Raw genomic sequence first — 21,320 nt, forward strand, 5'->3', positions numbered from 1 at the left:
GCCCCCGGAAGCGCGACCGACTGGCTCGGCTCTGGTTGGGCTTGGGAGCGAAGGAGAGTTTCCGAGCTATGGCGAAGTCCGGGAGGGAGGTGGATGCCCAGAGCGTGGCTGCGTTCACCGTGTTAAAGCGGGCGGTGGAGCTAGACTCGGAGTCCCGGTACCAGCAGGCTCTGGTTTGTTACCAAGAGGGGATAGACCTGCTCATGCAGGTTCTGAGAGGTGAGCAGGGAGCCGTGGAGAGAGGAGGAGAAGAAAGGAACTGGATCCCTTTATCTGGGGGCGGAGTGAAAGTTAAAGATCCTTTCTGTGAAAGGAAGCAAATACAGAAGGTGGATATTCTACAGAACAAGTGGACTGGTTTCTTTTATATCTTTAATAGATGTCATCAAAAAAGAGGGACAGTACTCTAGATTTTTAAGAGACAGAATAAAATGTAATATATAAACTTTCATAGGACTAGTTTTGAGCAAAATGTAAAAGACTTTTGGAGCAGTTTTGGAAAGTTTGAGTATGGATTGGGTAACACTCAAATTACTGACTTCGTTAAGCAGTATGGTATTTTTGAAAACTGTCTTTGGTTTTTAGAGATGTAGACTGAAGTGTCCTGGGAAGAATTTGTCATGATGGCTGAATTTAATTTTAAGAAAAAACAAACAAACAAAAAAAAACAGGTGGAGCAAATGTGGCAGATCTACATGATGGGTAATAAGGGTGTTCATTACACTATGATTACTTTTCTGTTTAGACATTTTGGTTAGAAGTAAACAAAAATAAAATCATGTAGCGGTAAAAGAAAAAACATTTGTAAGAAACATGTATACTGAATTTCAGTGGGAGAAATGCATAATTGTGGGTGGGGCAGTGAGAATTTATCTGTCCCATAGTTATTCAATTTTGAGAAGTACCCAAACAACCATTAACAGCTAGTACAATCCCTGGCCTGTAGTAGACACCAGTAATTAGGTATTAAACTGATTTTAGACTGGTCCCTGCTCCACACCCTCTGGGGCTCCCAGTCTGGCCTAAGATCTCCCCATTGTGCCTTTTAGCGTAAGTGTTAAAGAAGCTTTGAAAAGACAGCAGAGAGTGGGGTGCTTTGGTCAGATCTGTGAAACTACAGGAGCATCTGGATGACTCAGATGGTTAAGCCTCTGACTTCAGCTCGTCATGATACTGGAGTTCTGAGATAGAGCAGCCCACTGGGTTCCACACTCAGCTAGCTGAGACTCTGCTTCTCCTTTTGCTTCTCCCCCCCACTCCTGAGTGCCCATACTCTCTCAAAATCCAACCAAAAAAAAGAACTATCTGCTTTGGGGGGCGCCTGGGTGGCTCAGTGGGTTAAAGCCTCTGCCTTCTGCTCAGGTCATGATCTCAGAGTCCTGGGATGGAGCCCCACATCCATCCGGCTCTCTGCGCAGCAGGGAGCCTGCTTCCTCCTCTCTCTCTGCCTGCCTCTCTGCCTGCCTCTCTGCCTACTTGTAATCTCTGTCTGTCAAATAAATAAATAAAATCTTAAAATAAAAATTTAAAAGCTGCTTTGGGAAAGCCCATGTGATGATGATAGTGATGGTGATGATAAAAGTAATTATCATTTGTAAGTGCTGAGTGGTGGCACTGTGCGGAGCACATCAAAATCATGATCTTGTTTCATCCCTACAATTGCCCTATAAAATAGGGAGGTGATATCATCCTCATTTGCAGCATAACATTAAGCTTTTCAGTTCTACCACAATTAGTTGGGTCACAATTGGAGCCCAGAGTTTTAAAGACTCAGGTATACTGACTGCCCAAAAGACAGTGTACCCTGTTGGGCAGGTGTTGCTCTGCTAAAGTTCTGGTGTTTTAGGATTTGTTTGTTGGAACACTGCTCAAGTTCTGGCACTCTGGGAATCTGAATCAGGAGAATCACAGTTTTGCTCCAGTGTGCTCTGCTGATTCTGTGTGGAATTTAAGAAACAAACAAACAAAAAAAAAAAAAAGAGGGAGGCAAACCAAGAAACAGACTCCTAACTATAGAGAATAAACTGATGGGAGTTTAAAAATGAAATTATTATGGAAAATATAAGCAATATCAAAAGGATGGAATGAAGAAGTGAGTTGATGACTGAGTTTTGGGGGGTGGGGCTTGGGGTAAGATTTTATTGATAATGTATATTTTAAAAATACCTTACATTTTTGGGGTGGCTGGGAAAATGATTGAACATGAATTATAATGGGGAAGTCTGAAAGAGAAGCTGGTTTTGTGGAAGAAAGATAGATATTGTTTGGTGTGTTTTGATTATGCTAAGATTTCAGGCTTGTGGTTGATTAGACAAAATAGTTCTCATACTCAGCTTTGACGTGTAATAAGCCCCCTTTGTCACCTCTCCAAATTTGGGGTCCCTGCCAGTGAGTCACAATTTCAGAATCTCAACTCCTATATAAAGCTGTTTCAGAGGCTTAGTGTAAAAAATGAAGGTCTTTTGTGATCAGGGCAAATTTGAGCCCATTTGTGCATTTTAGGACTGAGGCAAACCATGTCTAAGGATAGGAAATTTGTAGAAGACTTGAGAAACTGGAAATAATTCCTGTACTAATTAGAAAAACTTTTTTGGAAATTTGAGAATGTATTTTTAAATTTGTAGGTACCAAAGATGACACAAAGAAATCTAATCTCAGAAAGCAAATTACTGGCTACATGGATAGAGCAGAAATAGTGAAGAAATACTTGGATCAAGAAAAAGAAGGTAAAGGCTGATTTACAGAATGTGTCTATAAACTGTTGCAACAAAGCCCATTTTGTGCCTTGTTTCTGGCTCTGCCTTTTGGAACTCTTTGTGGTCTGGACCGTTTAAACCTAGAGATTTACTCTGCACTTCCACTTCCCTATACATAATCTATTCTTAACCTTTTTTGTGGGACCAGGGGGGAGGTGGTTTTCACATACCCTGTTGAGAATCTGATGAGAGCTATACATACTGCAAACTCTGCATGCTGTTTTAAGGAATTCACAGATCCCCCATGAAGCTTAGTGTGAACTGCACTTGAAAGAATACTGCACAGAAATAGGGAATGTAAATCATGTATTTTATTTGTGTTTCCCGTTAGAAAAGGACCAAAATGTTGAAGTAGCTAAAGAAACTCCTGGAACTTCTTTAGGATTTTGCTTTGAATCAAAACATTTCAGGAGTTAAGTATTCCTAATGACTAGAGATGCCGTAGGTGTCCATCTCTACTTAGTAGTCTTATTCTTGGTTTCCGCTCAGGTCTTGACCTCAGGGTTGTGAGATTGAGCTCTGTGTTGGGCTCTGTGTGCAGGCAGCATAGAGGCTGCTTAAGATTCTCTCTCCCTCTGCCCCTCCCCACACCCTGCTCTAAATAAATAAATAAATAAATAAATAAATAAATAAAATCTTCAAAAGATCCATTAAAAAAAAAAAAAAAAACCCCCCCACATCAGTGGCTCCAGCCCTCAGCTGCTCTTCTTACTGTTTATACAGCACCCCCCCCCCCCACCTTCCTAGTATTCTGTATGAGCCCATACCATGGGTGTCTCCCTCCCCGAGCTCTTCTGTTGGGTTGGAACAAAATGGTATTTTCTTCACCCTAAATTGAAATGTACAATGAAATTTCCTTTTAGAACATGGGTGAAATATAGTACCATCAGCATTGTGTTTTGAATACATTGGCTTGAAAACTGATGCATGGTTGCTAATATTATATTTGTGGAAACATTAGGAACAGAATCCAAACTTCTGGTTTTTAAATAAACTTTAAATATGCAACCATAATATAAATTAGGAACTGCCATTAGGGATCATATTGTTAAAAAATCTTAAGGGTCTGTGATAATGAATTAATAATTATTCATTTGGAAGAAACAAAAACAATGGAACTATTTTACTGATCCTGTGGCATCCTAGTCATTGGCTTGGGTTGTTAAGAAGTGCTATAAATTTCTGCGTAAAATATTCTCTGTAAGTTCTAAGAAAGACTTCTAAATTCCATATAATACTGCATTTACATGTTTCATACTTTAGCTATTAAATTGAGGATATAAAATACTTAAATCTGAAGAGGATAAGGTAGCCCCTGAGTTCTAGCTTACGGTTCTACTCACGGTGACAGAATGTCAGCTATCATACATCTAGGCTTCTCTTGAATCAACTGCCTGGTTTATAGGATTCGACTCAAGAACATGTTCCAGGAAATCTCTGTAACTTTCCTACTTGGCCTCCATGAAGATAGAAGTCACTTACGGAATTGTTTGCCTTATTTATCTCTGCGTATAGCATCTTCTATTATCTCTCGTATATCTGTAGTAGGTATTTAGATATGTCTGCTGAGTGGAGAAGTTAAGAAAATGAACTTGTACCTGATCCTGATTAATCACTGTATGTAAATATGTGTAAAAAGAAAATAAATGGTCGCTGATTTTATTATTATTTTATTATCGATCTTTATTATTATTTCATTATTGAAATTATTATTGAAACGATTATTGTTTTGTAGATGGAAAATATCACGAGCAGATTAAAATAGAAGAGAATGCAACAGGTTTCAGTTATGAGTCGCTTTTTCAAAAATACCTTAATGAAACAGTTACAGAAGTTTGGATACAAGATCCTTATATTAGACAGATTCATCAGGTAAGTGAAGTGTACAAAAGTATGATGAAATGTTATTTAAAATGTATGAGTTAATAATAACCTATCCCAATATCTTTCAGCTATATAACTTTCTTCGATTTTGTGAGATGCTTATTAAGAAACCATGTAAAGTAAAAACTATTCATCTTCTCACCTCTCTGGATGAAGTAGGTATCTGGAAGCATTTACTCTTTCTTCGTTAACTTTATTCAGTTACGAGATGTAGTTTGAGTAAGGAAAATGTGGATACATTTCAGCTAGAACTATTTCTTTGGGAATTATCTAACAATAGGCCTAAAATACCTGCTAAGAAATATTGTTGATTTTTTTCTGATTTTGTTTTACCTTGGTTTGGCCACTTTGCTAAACTCTCAGATTCAAGTAGCTCATCAGTTTAGTCTCTTATATGTTCCAGGAGATGATCACATGCCTGCACTATTGGTAGTTTTGTCTCTTCTTTACCAGTGATTATATCTCTTTTTCTTGATTTATTGTTTTGGCCTTTGGGTGGATCATAGCATGATAGTGAGCATTTCCATCTTGATTTTGACTTAAATAGGAATGCTTCTAAATAAACCAGATTCCTAGGATTAATTTGAAAAGAAAGCAGCCCCATCTGAATAACTAAACAGCATTACTAAAACACATTTTAGGAGAAGGGACAGAATGGTGTTATGTACACATTAGAAAAAGACATTTTCACAAAAACAAGTGCTATTAAACTGCTTCATACTCTGGTTAATAGACTTTGAAACTAATATGGAATCTTTCCCATTTTAATTCACCCATGATACACATTGCACAGCTTAATAATGATTTGAAATACTAGTAACTGAACAGAAAATTGTATTTTTCCTATTAACAGGGTAGTGGGAAACAGCAGCAAAGTAGTGGTCTGCAAGAAATAAAAGAGTCACTCCAGAATCATGGGGTGCTGTTGGAAATAGAATATTCTTCTTCAGTTCATGACCGAGAAATTAGGTTAGTGTATACCAATATTTTAATTTTTATGCTGTTGAAAATACTTATTTTTATTTCTTTTAATACATTTATATAATTGTATATAAATATTATTAAAATTTTAAGTAAAGCTCAATTTTAGTATCTTTTCACTTTTGAGGAAAAAATCTGGCTTATGTCTGAGTTCATAATGGAATTCATAATGGAATAAAGTTTACGTGTTCTATTTCATGTTAGAAGAGGAAATACCTTTCTATTCAAGTAGGTAGTGTTATGGTATTGGAATAATTTTCTGGTGATAATATTTAATATTCTGATGATTTTAGTATTCTTACAGTTTATTAAATAATCTCATAGGTGTGATAGTATGCGACAGTGTCAGAAGGAAACAGTATATGCAGGTATGTTAGTAGTGTGTTCCTCTATTTAGCACAGTGGCTTTCATACGTTTATAGTAACTGCACCCTTAGTTTTAATGAAAACTTAAGCACAACCTAAATGCAGAGCAGGTGAAAGTGCAGTGCTGTGGTTGAAGCAGAGGTCAGCATCCAGAGCTCTTCTTGCTTATGTCCTCCATCTCTAGGTAACCCCTGTAACACACTATAGTCTGCCTGAATACATGTAGCAAAACAGGAAGGTTTTGTCAGAAATCTGAAATTCAAGAGTAAGATTTAATTGAATTGTCACACTTGTTACTGGCTAATCAAATCAATTCATGGTTTCTTTGGATATTTTTATTTCATTGTAGACATAGCCCATGAGTAACCCCTGGTTTTGTTCAACTCATGGCACTGCAGAAAGTGATTTTCTTTGTTAGGAGGAAATGTTGCTGATGCTTGCTACACTACACCTTTGATAACTGTATGACCTAAATTTCTGGAATATAATACTGTATTCAATAGGTTTAATAATGGATGGATGATTAAGATTGGAAGGGGACTTGACTATTTTAAGAAACCACAGGTAGGATATAGTCTTATGAGTATGTTATACTCTTTTTGTATCATTTTAACAACATGGCTGTGGGTATTTTTAATTAAAAAAAACCTCTTTTCTTCTCTTCTTAGAGTCGTTTTTCCCTTGGATATTGTGATTTTGATTTAAGACCATGTCATGAAACAACAGTGGACATTTTTCATAATAAGCACACAAAAAAAATATGATGGGTAGCAGCTTAATTTGCATTATATATTTCTATTTTAAGTGAATATTGATTTTGTTACTTTGGACAGATCATTCCTATAATTATGAATTTAACAATAAATTTTTACATTTCTACTAATTTATGGATCCATTTTTCAGTTATGTAACCAATCCTAAATATTTTTATAAATACATTATTCAGTAGATTTACAGCATTTCCAGTCACAAGATTAATTTGAACATTTTACTAGCTTTTCTCTTATTTGACTGTTGGAGAATGAATCAATAAATAATGAGCACCAATTATGAAAATGAATTGGATATTAATCTTGCCCCGGGAATTTAGCATCTGGGAGGAAAAATCATGGATTAGAGTATTCTTTTAAGAGGCAGATGGGCTTGTGGGTCTAATACCAGGAAAAAAATGTTAATTTTATTACAATTACGTGTCCCTGTTAGAAATTCACCAACATTCATTTATCCAGTATCACTTTACTCTGTAAAGGCAAATCAACCTGCTTAGTTATGCAGATACATTTTGCATCTTATTCAACCTTGGTTGGCACATTTGTAAAGCTTTGCAGCTTATAATCAACTGTTCGGGTAAGCTTATCCATCCAGATGCCAGTTGACTGGTTGGGGATGAAGACTAGGTTCCATGGAGATAGGCTGGGATTGGGAATAAAGGTAGAAGTAACGGGCAGTCCAGAAGCTTAAAGAATAAGGTAAGCCAGTCTGTGGAGGGAAATAGAAGTACTCGTGTTGGGGAATACATGCATATAAATATCATATCTGGAGAAGACTGAAGATTACCTTCAAGATTAAATAGTGTGTAAGACCAAAGCCAGGTAGAAGCCATGGGAACAAGGTCAGGCAGAGTGGTCCTGGGTGACTTGGACACCAGGTTTATGTTTTACCTCTGGGAGCCAGCAGTCACCTGACTTAGTTGACATAAAAGACCAACAAGGGATTCCAAAAAAGCTCCTAATGTTTTTGTTTAATATTTTCAGGTTCAGGTGCTGGTAATGCTGAATCTGAAAAGTCTCAAGCCAGTTTGTCAAGCTTTTTCATATGGAAATTCAGGGTCTCAGGAGAGCAAGTGTTGGACTTAATCAGAAGTTACTTTCTACAAAGTATTGTAGCTTATTTTGCCAGGTGCCTATCAGGATGTGGAAGTAGAAGGGCTTTTCATTCAGGTGAGAACATGTATTAGACCTCCTCCTTTTTATGTTAAAATAACCACTCTGATTTCTTCTAGAGCATGTGAATCTATCACTATAGAGATTCAGCAGTCACAACCCTATGAAATTAACTTTGGGTTAACCAACCTACATAGGGATACTGCCTAAGAGGTACTGATATTTAAGGAAGAGCACCTATCCATTTTTTATAGTAATGGATAAAACAGTAATGCATCCATTATTCTAGATATTTGAAATCTATCCCCAGATTCAATTAAAACATTAGAAGACTACCATATGCAAGTTACTTATTAAATACATCAAGAAATGTGCAAGAACTGTGTGATAAAACTGTAAACTTTATGGAAGAATGTAAAAGAAAACTAGGAAAGACAATTATATTCTTGAATGGGAAGGCTTAATAAGATGTTATTTCTCCCTAATTTGTAAATTAAATGACAAAGAGACTAACACTAGGAGACTTGCTTGATAAGTTTAGAGACAAAAAGTTATAATATATATATTTTTAAAGTATGAGCATAAGAATGGACAAATCAGTGGGGTAAAGAGTCTGGAAACACCGGAGAGAGAAAGTAAATGTGTATATGGGTCCTTAATGCACAACAAAGGTATGATTCATATTAGTGGGGAAAGAGTAAACTATACAATAAATGTTTGGAAAAAAACATTTGATCTCTACCTCACATAGAGGTTATTCTGTTAAAGAGCTAATTAAATGAAAAAAAAAATTTTTTTTTCCCCTAAGATTTTATCCATTTGGGAGAAAGAGAACATGAGAGAGAGACAGAGAGCAAGGGCAGAGATATAGAGGGAAAAGCAGGCTCCCTGCTCAGCAGGGAGCCTGATGTGGGACTCCATCCCAAGACTCTGGGATCATGACCTGACCCAAGGCAGATGCTTTTTTTTTTTTAATTAAATTTATTTATTTTTTTAAATAAACATATAATGTATTTTTATCCCCAGGGGTACAGGTCTATGAATTGCCAGGTTTACACATTTCACAGCACTCATCATAGCACATACCCTCCCCAATGTCCATATCCCCTCCACCCTCTCCCATCCTCCCTCCCCCCAGCAACCCTCAGTCTGTTTTTTGAGATTGAGTCTTTTATGGTTTGTCTCCCTCCCAATCCCACCTTCTTTCATTTTTTCTTTTCCTTCCCCCAACCCCCCACATTACATCTCCACTTCTTCATATCAGGGAGATCATATGATAGTTGTCTTTCTCTGATTGACTTATTTCGCTAAGCATGATACCCTCTAATTCTATCCACTTCGTCGCAAATGGCAAGATTTCATTTCTTTTGATGGCTGCATAGTATTCCATTGTGTATATATACCACATCTTCTTTATCCATTCATCTGTTGATGAACATCTAGGTTCTTTCCATAGTTTGGCTATTGTGGACATTGCTGCTATAAACATTCGGGTGCACGTGCCCCTTTGGAGCACCACGTTTGTATCTTTAGGATATATACCCAGTGGTGCAATCGCTGGGTCATAGGGTAGCTCTATTTTCAGTTTTTTGAGGAACCTCCACATGGTTTTCCAGAGTGGTTGCACCAGCTTGTATTCCCACCAACAGTGTAGGAGGGTACCCCTCTCTAAGGCAGATGCTTAATTGACTGAGCCATCCAGGTGCCCTGAAAAGTTAACACTCAACTAAATATACTAGGATAACACAAAACCCAGGAATTATCAAGGAAAGGAAAAGGCAAAAGATTTGATCATGTAAATATTGAAAACTTGAGAGAACCATAAAAAGTTATGTTGACATCAAATTTATAGCATATAAAGGGTTAATAGTACTAATACATAAGGAAGATAGCCAGATTTTCCAGAAGTGAGTTCAACCTTGCCTCCCTTAGCCTTACCAAGGACTTGGGGCGATCTTTTCCTCTCTGCTGCATTGTTTCTGCCAGTACAGACCTGCCCACCCTATTTCTTTGTTCTTTGTGAACAAACTCCCTAAAGTTCTCTATACAGTTTTCCCCATTTCCTTACCACGTATTAATACTTCAGTGCACTTTAACCAGGCTATCCATCATTCCACTGAAATTCCTCTTGCTAAGGTCACCAGTGACTTCCATTATTACAATATCTGGTGGGTACTTCCTAACCTTCATATTACTTGAACTTTCAGGAGTATTTGACCCAATTGGCCACTCCCTTCTTAAAATTCTTAAATTCCATGAAACATACTTTCCTTCTCCTCCATCCTGTTTTTTAAATATTGATATTCTCCTAAATTAGATATTAAGTAGAACCACTTTTTTTAAAAAAAATCTACACTCTCCCTCACGTGATTATACCAGTAATTTCTTATTGAAAAGCCACAGAAACTGCTTTTACTTGATGTAAGCAAAAAAGAGATTATAAAGATAGTGGGTAGTTCTGACCATCACCCCAAGAGTTACAGACTGGGCCTTGGAAGTGCTGCAGTGAAAAAAACCCATATCTAGAATCACATCACAGAACTAATTGTTGGTACCACTGCTGACCCTAAGGCAGCCTGAACTTTAAGTAGCCTTATTACCACTTCTGTCACTTAAATTATTGGGCACTTAAATGCTGCCATGCTTAGCACCTACACCCCAGAAATTCAGGCCCTGGTACTACTGCCAGAGAAGGGTTTTCCCCACCCTAGGTTCACTTCATCATGTTCCATTCAGAGTCTGAAGCAAGCACATCAGATTGGTCTAAGTCATGTACCCTCACCCTAGATTCAAGAGAGGCTTAGGAAGAGAGTACAGTGAAAATTTCAGTGTCCACAGAGGGGAGTGATGTTGTTTTTTAACCTCTGGAGTTCCCCAGGTGAAATTCAAAACTGGTGTCCATACACTCAGGGAAAGGAGAGACTAAAGAAAGAGGCAGACCACTCCAGATTGGTAGGTGGGGTTTAATAAGCAATGGAACTTACAAATGAGCCTTGTCTTGGGTGGCTACAAGATAAGTAATCTCCACACATGCCGTGGAGAGGTGGTCAAGAATTCATGGAGGCCTTGATGGGATACAAGTCACATACACAATCTGGATAGTCTCAGTAACATATTACTCTCTCAAAGCTGAGTCCATGAAGTGGCTTCTAGTGTGGGAGCACTGGGCAGAACACACATTCCAAGGATGGGAGGGTGTAAAGAGCCACTGATTGCCCATATCCAGTTCAGGGGTCAACTGCAGTCACATCCTTTTGACGTCTCCAACAGGTGGGTTCTGCCTTGCAGTAAGGTTTTTTAAGTTGGAGAAATCCTCAAAGAGTGAGGGGACTCAGGTGCTAAACACTTATGCTTTAAGATGAATATAAAGATTCACAAGTATCCATTTTCATGACTTAAAATACTATGTATGTGCTGTCACCTCCTAAATATATAAATTAAGCCTAAGCTTTCCTTGGAGCTGTGATCCTATAAATTCAGCTGCCTATTTGGCATTTTTTCTGGCATTTCAGAAGCACACAGTCATTTCAAATACAGGATGCTGCAACCGAACTTCAGAAACACATTCCCCCACTGGGAGTGGGATGGGAGCATCCATCCAGTTGCTCAAATAAGAAATCTAGGAATCGTTCTTGATTCCTCATCTCCTTTATCCTCATATGGGAGCAATCAGAAAATTCTGTGGACTCTCACTGCAAAACATACCTTTTCTATTCCAGGTGATGTTTGTTAAATTTCCCTTTTGGAACTTGAAGTCTTTAATCACCTTTCAACTGATGATATCCTTGCTTTTAAGAAACAAGTGGTATCAGAAAAGCATGAGTTCTTTATTGTCACAAAGCACATCATGCCAGGTTTTTACACCTTTCTTGGAAAGCAATTTTAACACATTGCAGCAAATATAATGCATAAAAAATATGCCCATGAGAAATTTCTTCAAAATTGTTTATTTGCTATTTAATATTGCTGGAGAAGAACAGAAGGACCTGCCTATGAAACCTGACTCAAATGAAGAATGGTTAGACTGCCAATTATGTTTGTCCCAGGAGCCCCTTGAAAAGTAAAATCCTCTTCACTTATTCCACTCCCACACTGAGAGAACCAGCTACAGGCAAAACCCTGTGTGTCCACTCCTCTATCCCTCCCCTTCATCATAAAAAAAGGGGTGAAATGTGGATCCACTCAGTTACAAGAGCTCATAAGAGCTAAATTCACGTGTTAAAATCCTAACCCCCAGTACCTCAGAATGTAACTGTATTTGGAGATAAGGTCTTCAAAGAGTTATAGAGTTAAAAATGATGTCTTTAGAGTGGACCCTAATCCAGTAAGATTGGTGTCCTTATAAGAAGTGGAAATTTTGACATGGATATGCACACTCAGAGGAAACCTAACAGCACCCCAGTTGGCGTTAAAGGTTAATGTGCTTCAAACTTATGCACTTCTTGCTTGCTGTCCTAAATCCAAGTTTATAGCAGTACTAACCTACTTCCTTTAAGATCCTGCACACTGAGGAACTTGAGGAACAAAGAACCAGACTTTCCAGAAGATAAGGCTTGACCACACTTAAAAATAGCCACCACTGACCAGGGGCATCCTCATTAAGAGACATATGGGAGCCTTGATTCCTGGTACAGGGGGAGGAGTCCATACTGCTTTGCAGGATATGGCTCATTGGGCTGCAGGGGCATCCTTTACTGAGAGACACTTAGGAGCCTTGATTATTGGTAGAGCAGAGGATTCTTTAAGATTTTTAGAAGACCGATGATTAACTGCTGAGCACCAACTTCTGCACATAGCACCCCTCACCATTTCCTGCACCTTCCCTTTTAAAAAGGTATTTCCCCTAGACAGGAAAGAAGGTCTCTGAGACGTTAATCTCCCATTTTTCCACGTTGCCAACTTCTTCAATAAAGCAACCTTTCCTTTTCCACCAAGACTTACCTCTTGAGTATTGCCTTTGGAGTGGTGAGTTTGGAAATGGCCCCCTCTCCGATAACAGAAAGATGATGTGAGGATACAGCAAGAAGGCAGCTGTCTGCAGGCCAAGGAGAGAGGCCACAGGAGACACCAAACCCATTCAGCACTTTGATCTTGGACTTCCTGGCCTCCAGAACTGTGAGAAAATATATTTTTATTATATAAGCCACATAATCTGTAGTATTTTGTTATGGCAGCCCTAGCAAACTAATATACACTGCTTTATTGTTTCCCTTTAAAAGGAATCAGAATGAAACCTTGTCCTGAAAATGGAAGACATCCTTAATTTTTGACAAGGCTTAACACAATGTCAGCATCTCTCCACGGATACTGCCAGCATTACCTCTGCTGGGATTCCTTCAGTGGTCTCCTAAAAGACTTTCTGCTTTCTGTCTTCTCTTCCTCCAGTCCATTCTCCACAGAGCAGATGGAAGAGTCTATAACAACTGCAGTATCGTTGCACTTAAAATAAGATCTATGTCTACCTTGGGCTGTCTGTCCCTACATGATCCGGTCTCTTTTCTCTCCATCCCCATCTTGCTCCATTCTCCCCCTTGTTCTCACACTTCAGTTTGCTTATACTTCCTTTGCAATAACCTTTTACCTGCTTTAGGGCTCTCTGAGTGCTGTTGTGTGGTAGAGTATACTTTAGAAAAATGTTTGCAATAAGATCTCTCAGACCCAGTAGTAATTTTTATAATGACTTTAACATTCCTCCCATGAAGAGGTGGTTATCGGTGTTCTCTCCTCTTGGATTTGGGTGCATGTGAGACTATACAAGTTGCTTCTAGGATAAGATATAAAAGGAAATCATTTCTGTTAGGCTTTCTTGAGTCACTTGTTCTGGGAATCCAGCTACCATGCTGTGAGGAAGTTCAGGCAGCCTTGATTAGGCCCAAGTGGAAAGGACTTGAAGCCTTCAACCCATAGGTCCAGCTGAGCTCCCAGGCAATTGCCAGCACCAACTTGCCAGCCATGTGAGCCATCTTAAAACAGGTATTTCCAGCTCTTTAGGCTGTCCTAGCCTATGCCACTGGATCATATGCACTATCCCCATGAAAGCTCAAATTGTAGATTTATGAATAAAATAAATGTTGTTTTAAGCCACTAAGTTTTGGAGTGGTTTGTTAAGAGGCAATAAATAACTGACAAAACTGGGAATGCTCTCCTCCCCATGCCACTTGGCTTGGCTGCTTCTCATTCTTCAGGTCTCCATTTCAATGTCCTCACCCTGATAGCTCTAGCTAGGTAGCCCCTATTATTGTCCGTTTTAACTACCAGGGCTTTTCTTGCCTTATAAATTATATGCTGATTTGTTTGTGTTAGGCTCATGTTTTTTAAATTCCAGTCTTGACCTAATAGTGGTGATAAAATCATTTTTAAAAGATGAAATAAAACCAAATATAAAATGTCAAGTAAGTAACTAGTATAGGATAAACATTGCATTGTAAAACTGGTTAGGTATAGATAATATCTGTGCTAGTACATTATATAAAACATATTTTTTTACTCTAGTCTTTAAGGAGTTTGATATATAAATTGTCAATTCCTGAGCTCAGTGTCTCTTTCACTCACCATGAACATCCAACAACTACAAAGTACCTCGCACATAGTAAGCATTCAGAAAACACACCCAAAGTACTGTAGAAATCAGAGGAGTATGTGAGCGAACTATAAAAACACAAAGTGGTTGTCGGCGATGTTACTCCTTGAAGAAATTTGGCAACAAGATGTAGAGATACAACAAAACCTTAAGCAGGGATTCTGGGGAGAGAAGAGACATGAGCATGTTTATTCACTATGTCTGAGGATCCAGTAAGTGGAGACAGAAAACGTAAGATAAAAAATATAAACATTTAATAGTAGAAGGCCCAAAAAGGTTGGAAAGGACAAAGATCCAGGTACAACTAGCCTTAAGGGAAAGGTGTTATTTGAGAACGAATGAGAAATGTTTAGAGGAAGTGAGGTGCAGAAGGAGCTCATTTATGAAGGCTTCCACTGTCAAATTATGAGTCAAGATTTGTGACAAGAGGAGTAGAGTTCTGAGTTAAAGAAAAGTGGAAACACTTATGAATAAGGCCTCTGAAGCATGAGGGAGTCAATGGAGACGAACTGAATCTGACACCAATAAAGGATAAATATAAATATGAAATTGGTTTAATTTGCATGATTATGTGAATTTTCTTCCACCATTGCCTGTCATTACTCCTATGACAGGAGTAAAAATTCAGCTGATGGGATAATAATATAACAAAGGCCATTGTAGGTCAAGAGAGAAAAGCAAATGAGAATGCTGGTAAGATAAGACAATATACTTGAAAGAATTCAGGGTTGGGTAGGAAGGGAGATGAAGCAAGAGATTTTGAGGGTTAAGAGCTTAGAAAAGTGCAGTGGGTTTAATTTAACAGGAGAGGACAGTGGATGAGAAAGTACAGCTGATACTTGAATAATGTGGGGGTTAGAGGTGCTGACCATGGCAGTTGAAAATCCACATAAAACTTTGTCTCCCCCAAAAATGTAACTAGTAGCCTACTGAACAGCAGCCTTACTAGTAACCATCAAGACATATTTTGAATGTATTATATACTGTATTCTTACAATGAAGCTAGAAAAAATGTTACTTAAAAATCATAAGAGAGGGGCCCCTGGATAGCTCAGTTGGTTGGGCGTCTGCCTTTTGCTCAGGTCATGATCTCAGGGTCCTGGGATTGAGTCCCACATTGGGCTCCCTGCCCTGCTTCTCCCTCTCACTCTGCCTCTCCCCCTGCTTATGTGCTCGCTCTCTCTTTCTCTCTCAGATAAAGAAAATATTTTTTTTAAAAAATCATAAGTGGGGACACCTGGGTTGCTCAGTGGGTTGAGCCTCTGCCTTCAGCTTGGGTCATGATCTCGGGTCCTGGGACTGAGCCCCGTGTTAGGCTCCTTGCGGAGCCTTGATTTCCTCGCCTCTCTCTGCCTACTTGTGATCTCTCTCTCTCTCTCAAATAAATAAAATCTTTTAAAAAAAATTGTAAGAGAAAATACATTTATAGCACTGTAAAACATCTACATGTAATTGAAACCATGCAGTTCAAACCCACTATTCAAGGGTCAACCGTATAATAAAAGGAAGAATTTTAGAGTTTAAATTATCAGAGGTGACAAGAAGCCTGGGTTATATTCCTTAGGGGTGAGAAAAAGAACTAACTCAGAGATCATAGTGTTGAGTATCATATACACCCCCATGATGGTAACAAAAAGGAGCAGATATATGTGTGCTAGATGAAAAAAAAAAAATCATTGAAAAAAGGGGACTTAAGAAAACACAGACTAGGTGACAATTCCTAACAGTGAATAGTCACTGAAAGAGACTAGGTCTTTTTTAAGAGACTTATGATGAGGGTTCCTGGCTGGCTCAGTTGGTAGAGCATATGACTCTTGATCTCTTGATCTCAGGGTTGTGAGTTCAAGCCCCATATTGAGTGTAGAGATTACTTTAAAAAAAAGATATACAAGGTACCTTAAACATTTTATTTTTTCATAAAATTGTTAATATTAAGAAATTTATTTGGAATCACATTATTCCCTTAATTTTTTCACAGAGAATATTCCATCTATTGTGTAGTTCATCATCTTCTGGACATGTTCTATGTAAAATATTTGTTAGCATAGTAATTTCATTTGGGCAGAACTTACTGCCAATAAAACTTGAATTTAATTTGTCACATATTTCCAGTGGCAACCAATGATCAGGTGCTTCAATATTACAGATTTCAATCCTTCCATCCTTTATGTCTATAAATATTTTAATTTCCAAGTGTGACTGTTCATATAATACATTAAAGGAAGTGTTTATACTAAACTTCGGAGTTTTGCCATATATCCACTCCCAGGTCTGTAGTTCTCTGGCTTTGTTATTTATTCCAGGAAACAGGGTCTCATCTGTTGGATTTATTAGATTGATATGGTTATCAATTTGATGATAAGCAGCATACTCTGCTGCAATAGCATTCATGAGTACTTCGCAGGTCAGAGTGGGATCTTTTTCCAAAAGATTTTTTACTATGGAAGGTATGCTTGCAGTGGCATTGCTCCTGATCCCTTGGTAAGGGCTCTTCAGCAAAGATGACAATGAGGTCCTATCGGTACTACATAATAAAGTGCAATGGTGATACGCAGTAGTCCGGCCAATTTTAGAAGCTGTTCCTGAGATTTTAAACTGCCCATCTAGCAAAAGGTCACATCTTTTGGTGGCCTGTATATCCAGCTGGGGTTGGACAGCATTCAGAGCCCTCACAACTAATTTTAGATTCTGCATTCTGTCGTACTTTTTTTTGGTTGTAAAGAAAGTCAAATTGATATTACCCATATCATGGTAGACTGTTCCTCCTCCACTTCTTCTCCGAGCCAGTTTCACACCTTCTTCTCTCATCAGATTCAGGTTGCACTCCTGCCAAGGATTCTGATGCCTGCCTATTACAACAGAAGGAGAATTTCTCCACAAGAAAAGAACCGGCTTGCCTTCTAGATTCACATGGTCATGGATCCAGTCTTCTACAGCCAGATTTTGATAAATATCACTGGAAACTGATTGGAAAATGAGCCCACTTTTTACTTTGTTTTTAAACCCAGCTGCTGGGACCTTGTAGTTACAAAGTAACTGGAAGCAGTTCTTCATGGAAAATGGGATCAGCATGCTTTTAAAAATGGAAGACTCTGGCACCTGCGTGGCTCAGTTGGTTAAGCATCTGCCTTTGGCTCAGGTCATGATCCCAGGGTCTTGGTATCAAGTCCCGCATTCGGCTTCCTCATCCGTGGCGAGCCTGGTTCTCCCTCTTCTTCTGCCGCTCCCCTGCTTGTTCTGTGAATAAATAAATAAAATCTTAAAAAAATAATAATAAAAATGGAAGACAAATTAATCGATTGGGAAAAAGAAAAACTATTTTCTAGCTATTGATTCTTGGTCATTTTAGGTAAACTTTTCCAAGTATCCAGCCGCTTTTCTTGTCTTTTAGCTTTATCCTTAGTCTTTAGCAACTCTATAAGAGTACTCAAAGAAAATAAACAAAGACAAACCTCAAATAATTTCAGTTGAAACAAAGGGCACAGAGTTTTCAAACAATAAATCTGCAAATTCATTATTTAATATCTCAAAGCGAAACAAATTATCCTGAATTCACAGGTAATACATGTTCACTGAGAAAATACATATAAAAAGCAAAATAAAAGAATCCATAATAACACCCTCTGTGGATAACCACAGTTCACACTTTGGTGTGTACCTTTTTTCTGTGCATGTGTAAACACACACACCTCCAAATTGGAACCATACTGTTATTTCAATGTTAAAGCTATTTTTATATCAGTTTTAATGTGTAATATCTCATTGTCATATATACCACAGTTTACTACCAGATCAGTCTCTTAGTTTGTAATTTTTGGGTTGTTTATAGTTTTCTGGTGTTATCAATGATATATTAATGAACATCTCTGTGGAAAGCTTTAATTTTGTCCTTAAAATACTTAAAAAAAAATTCCTATATGACTTTGAGACTTGGTTTACTAAGTCTCAGTATAATTCAGTTACAATATAATTCTTTTATTTAGTTTAATATTTAATTAGAATAGACCCCCCCGAATTTAGGGGAAGAGGCCATTAGAGTATCCAGGTTATATGGAAAGGCTATGGACAATTTCATTATGTTTGGACACTTTACATGTTATTTTTGTTAGCAGTGCTGATGGCAACAGGCTGAAAATACTAGCTATAATAAGTATTTTGACTAGTATGTTTGTAAAGAAACCATTCTATTCCAACTCTATAACTTAGGATTCTCATAATTTTTCTTTAGCATAAAGAACCGGGATAAAATGTGTTACTAAAGTTCAAAACTAGGTCAAAATCTTCCGTAGTTCAGTAGTGTCCGACAAGCACAAATAAGAGAGTCTTCATATTTTCATCACTCTTCATACATTTTGATAAATTACAGAAAAGTTAATTTATATTTTCTGTGTCTAGAAAGGTCAGGAGAGGTTTAATAGAATGGTACTTGAATTGAGTCTCAAAATATGATGGTGTTGGGGCACCTGGGTGACTCAGTGGGTTAAAGCCTCTGCCTTCGGGTCTGGTCATGATCTCAGCGTCCTGCCTGCCGAATCAGGCTCTCTGCTCGGCAGGGTGCCTGATTCCCACCCCCCCCCCCCCGCCTGCCCCTCTGCCTACTTGTGATCTCTCTGTGTCAAATAAATTAATAAAATCTTTAAAAAAAAAAAAAAAGGTGACATTTGAGTAAAGACTAAGAGCTCAGTGAGTTAGGCCGAGAACCTACTATGTGCTAGAAACTGTTCTAGACACCTGAACACACAAACGAAAAGGCTCCCCTGAGGATGTAACATTTCAACTGAGCCCTGAAGGATAATCACACAAAGAATGGGGAAACAAAAGGATATCGGAAAAAACCCCAAGTGCCAGTTTATTAATTTACCAAGAGAACTGAAGGCTATCAGCTGGATCAGATCAGCCTGTCCAAATACTCTGTGTAGAACTACTGATAAGCCAACTTATCCTAAGTTTGGTAGGTGAAGACAGAAACTGAACAAAAGGACTTGAGTTATAGGACTTCAATGTCTGATGGGGTGAACCTTGAAAAAGCCACCTTCTCAACTTCTGGGCTCTGGAAAGATCCTGTTAAGAGCCAGGATATCCTCTCTCTCCAAGAGGAGGCCTGGATTCATCTGGGACAGATGCATCTCTCCTTTATTCAGTCCTTCAGTAACAGATCAGACCTCTAGCTGAATGATAGTCTTTAATTGCCAGGATATAGTCCAGCCTTGAAGGCCTGGTGAAACGCTGTTTCTTTAAATCAACTCTAAGTCAACTCTCACCATTTAATGAATGATTTTATCGTTTTTCCCCAGAGAACAACCCATGTTCTAGGGGGACACTTTGCTATCACCACTTTGCATTGTCAAACATGCTTCTTCAATACTGAAAAGAAAGCAAAAAATAACAATCCTATATATCGTCCTAGGTAGGCCCGGCTACTTCAAAACACCTTATTAAGTTATTCTCTCCCATCTTTGACAGTATGTAATTTATCCAGAGTCTCACGACGGTTATGTGCTTGTTTTATTTCGCCTTCTTGGCTCCCGGTGGGAATGCACAGAGCTGGCACCCAATACGTTTTAGGTTTTTACCCTCTAATGTTGGGGATACGCCGTACCTAACCGAGAAGTTAGGTCTTTTCAAGGGCCGAAAAGCACGGCATGGACACCACCGGCAGCCGCGGCCCGGGGCGGTGTGTGCGCACGACGCGGCCTTAGGGACCCATGCCCCCCCCCATCCCCCGTTCCCTGTTCCCCGTCCCCCGTCCCCAAAAGGCTGCCTGCCCCAGCGCCCCGCGAGCCCCGCTTCCAGCTTCGCCCACCTGCTGCTTCCGGTGGCGCCCACGGCCACGCGCGGGTTCTGCGGGAGAAGGACGCGTGTGACCCAGCGGTCAGCAGGCAGCGAGCGCCGCCAGCCGGAAACGCCAAGAGGAGGAGGGGCTGCGCCGGGAGCCGGGGCGGGGCTGCGCCCCTCCGGCCTCGCTCTTCTCCGGCGTTCCGCGCTGGGGCTGGCGCTGCCCGCGGGGCTCCCGAGGGGCCTTTGGAGCCGCCCCGTCGGCGCCAAGCCAGAGTAGAGGCGGGGACGCAAGCCACGTTCCAATGGTAGGATGGAAAGTCAGAGCGCCCCCCGTTCCGATGGAGGTCCCCGTGTGACGGCGCAGAGCTAACAGTCACCGGGGCGAAGGTAGGAGGTTGGCTGGGTCCAGCTGGGGGGCGGGGAGGGCGCTCGCGGAGCGAGGCCAGGGGGAGGGCGCCAGGAAGTCGGGGCCGTCAGCTCACTGGCCCCTCCAGGCTCCAGCAAACACCTCCTGAACTTGAGGCCTGGAACCAGGTCTTCACGCATCTGCTCATGGTGCAAAGATCACGTAACAACAGCTGGAAGCTGAGGAGACTGAAATCCGTTTTAAAAGATAGGTTGCATTTAAAGGAATAAACGCTGCTATTCCCAGTGGAGAGATGGTAACTGGTAGGAGGGGGTCAGAAAACACACACTTTGGGGCTAATGAATGTTACCCATCTGCGGCTGGCAAGAAAATACTTTCTGCCCAGCCAGATGGGGGCAATTCCTCCAGCAAGCCAAAGTTTCAGTTAACTATTGCCGCATAACAAACTGCCTCAAACATCAGCAGCTTAAAACGGCTTATTTCTAACATTTATATGGTTTCACCCGAGCTTTATTCAACCAGGGTTGGCTGAACTGGAAGGTCCAGAATAGTCCTGAATATTCATGCCCTTGGCAGTTGACACTTAGTGGCTGCTGGGACATCTCAGATCAGGTGTAGCCTTGGAAGAGGCACTGCAGCCACAATTCTATTGTCCAGAGCAAGAGTCAGGCCGAAAATAAAGGGTGGAGCAGTGGACTCCACCTCTTAATGAGACGACCCCAAAT

At 39.6% G+C, this 21,320-nt stretch overlaps 2 protein-coding genes across 9 annotated transcripts; one reads left to right on the forward strand and one right to left on the reverse strand.

Moving 5' to 3' along the window:
• MITD1 (microtubule interacting and trafficking domain containing 1) lies at positions 1-17,348 on the forward strand. Of its 7 annotated transcripts, none has more exons than XM_059406126.1 (8): positions 1-219; positions 2,625-2,726; positions 4,492-4,628; positions 4,709-4,795; positions 5,494-5,609; positions 6,491-6,551; positions 7,742-7,927; positions 17,262-17,348. In XM_059406126.1, the coding sequence occupies exons 1-7, from the start codon at positions 69-71 to the stop codon at positions 7,841-7,843; spliced, it is 756 nt and encodes a 251-aa protein (XP_059262109.1). In that variant the 5' UTR covers positions 1-68; the 3' UTR covers positions 7,844-7,927; positions 17,262-17,348. The 7 variants fall into 7 exon arrangements, with proteins under 7 accessions (XP_059262109.1, XP_059262108.1, XP_059262110.1 ...); XM_059406125.1 differs by lacking the exon at positions 17,262-17,348 and adding an exon at positions 12,806-12,893; XM_059406127.1 differs by lacking the exons at positions 7,742-7,927; positions 17,262-17,348 and adding an exon at positions 6,656-6,870.
• Positions 9,028-20,613, reverse strand: LIPT1 (lipoyltransferase 1). Of its 2 annotated transcripts, XM_059406124.1 has the most exons (4): positions 20,254-20,613; positions 17,192-17,687; positions 12,812-12,983; positions 9,028-9,577 (listed from the first exon to the last, which is right to left on the reverse strand). In XM_059406124.1, exons 2-4 carry the CDS (start codon positions 17,520-17,522, stop codon positions 9,433-9,435), a joined length of 648 nt encoding a protein of 215 aa, XP_059262107.1. In that variant the 5' UTR covers positions 17,523-17,687; positions 20,254-20,613; the 3' UTR covers positions 9,028-9,432. The 2 variants fall into 2 exon arrangements, with proteins under 2 accessions (XP_059262107.1, XP_059262106.1); XM_059406123.1 differs by lacking the exons at positions 9,028-9,577; positions 12,812-12,983 and having other exon boundaries at positions 16,343-17,687; positions 20,254-20,611.
• Positions 20,614-21,320: the final 707 nt, after the last annotated feature.

This window comes from Mustela nigripes, chromosome 7, assembly GCF_022355385.1.
Source record: "Mustela nigripes isolate SB6536 chromosome 7, MUSNIG.SB6536, whole genome shotgun sequence".
NCBI classification, from domain to species: Eukaryota; Metazoa; Chordata; class Mammalia; order Carnivora; family Mustelidae; genus Mustela; species Mustela nigripes.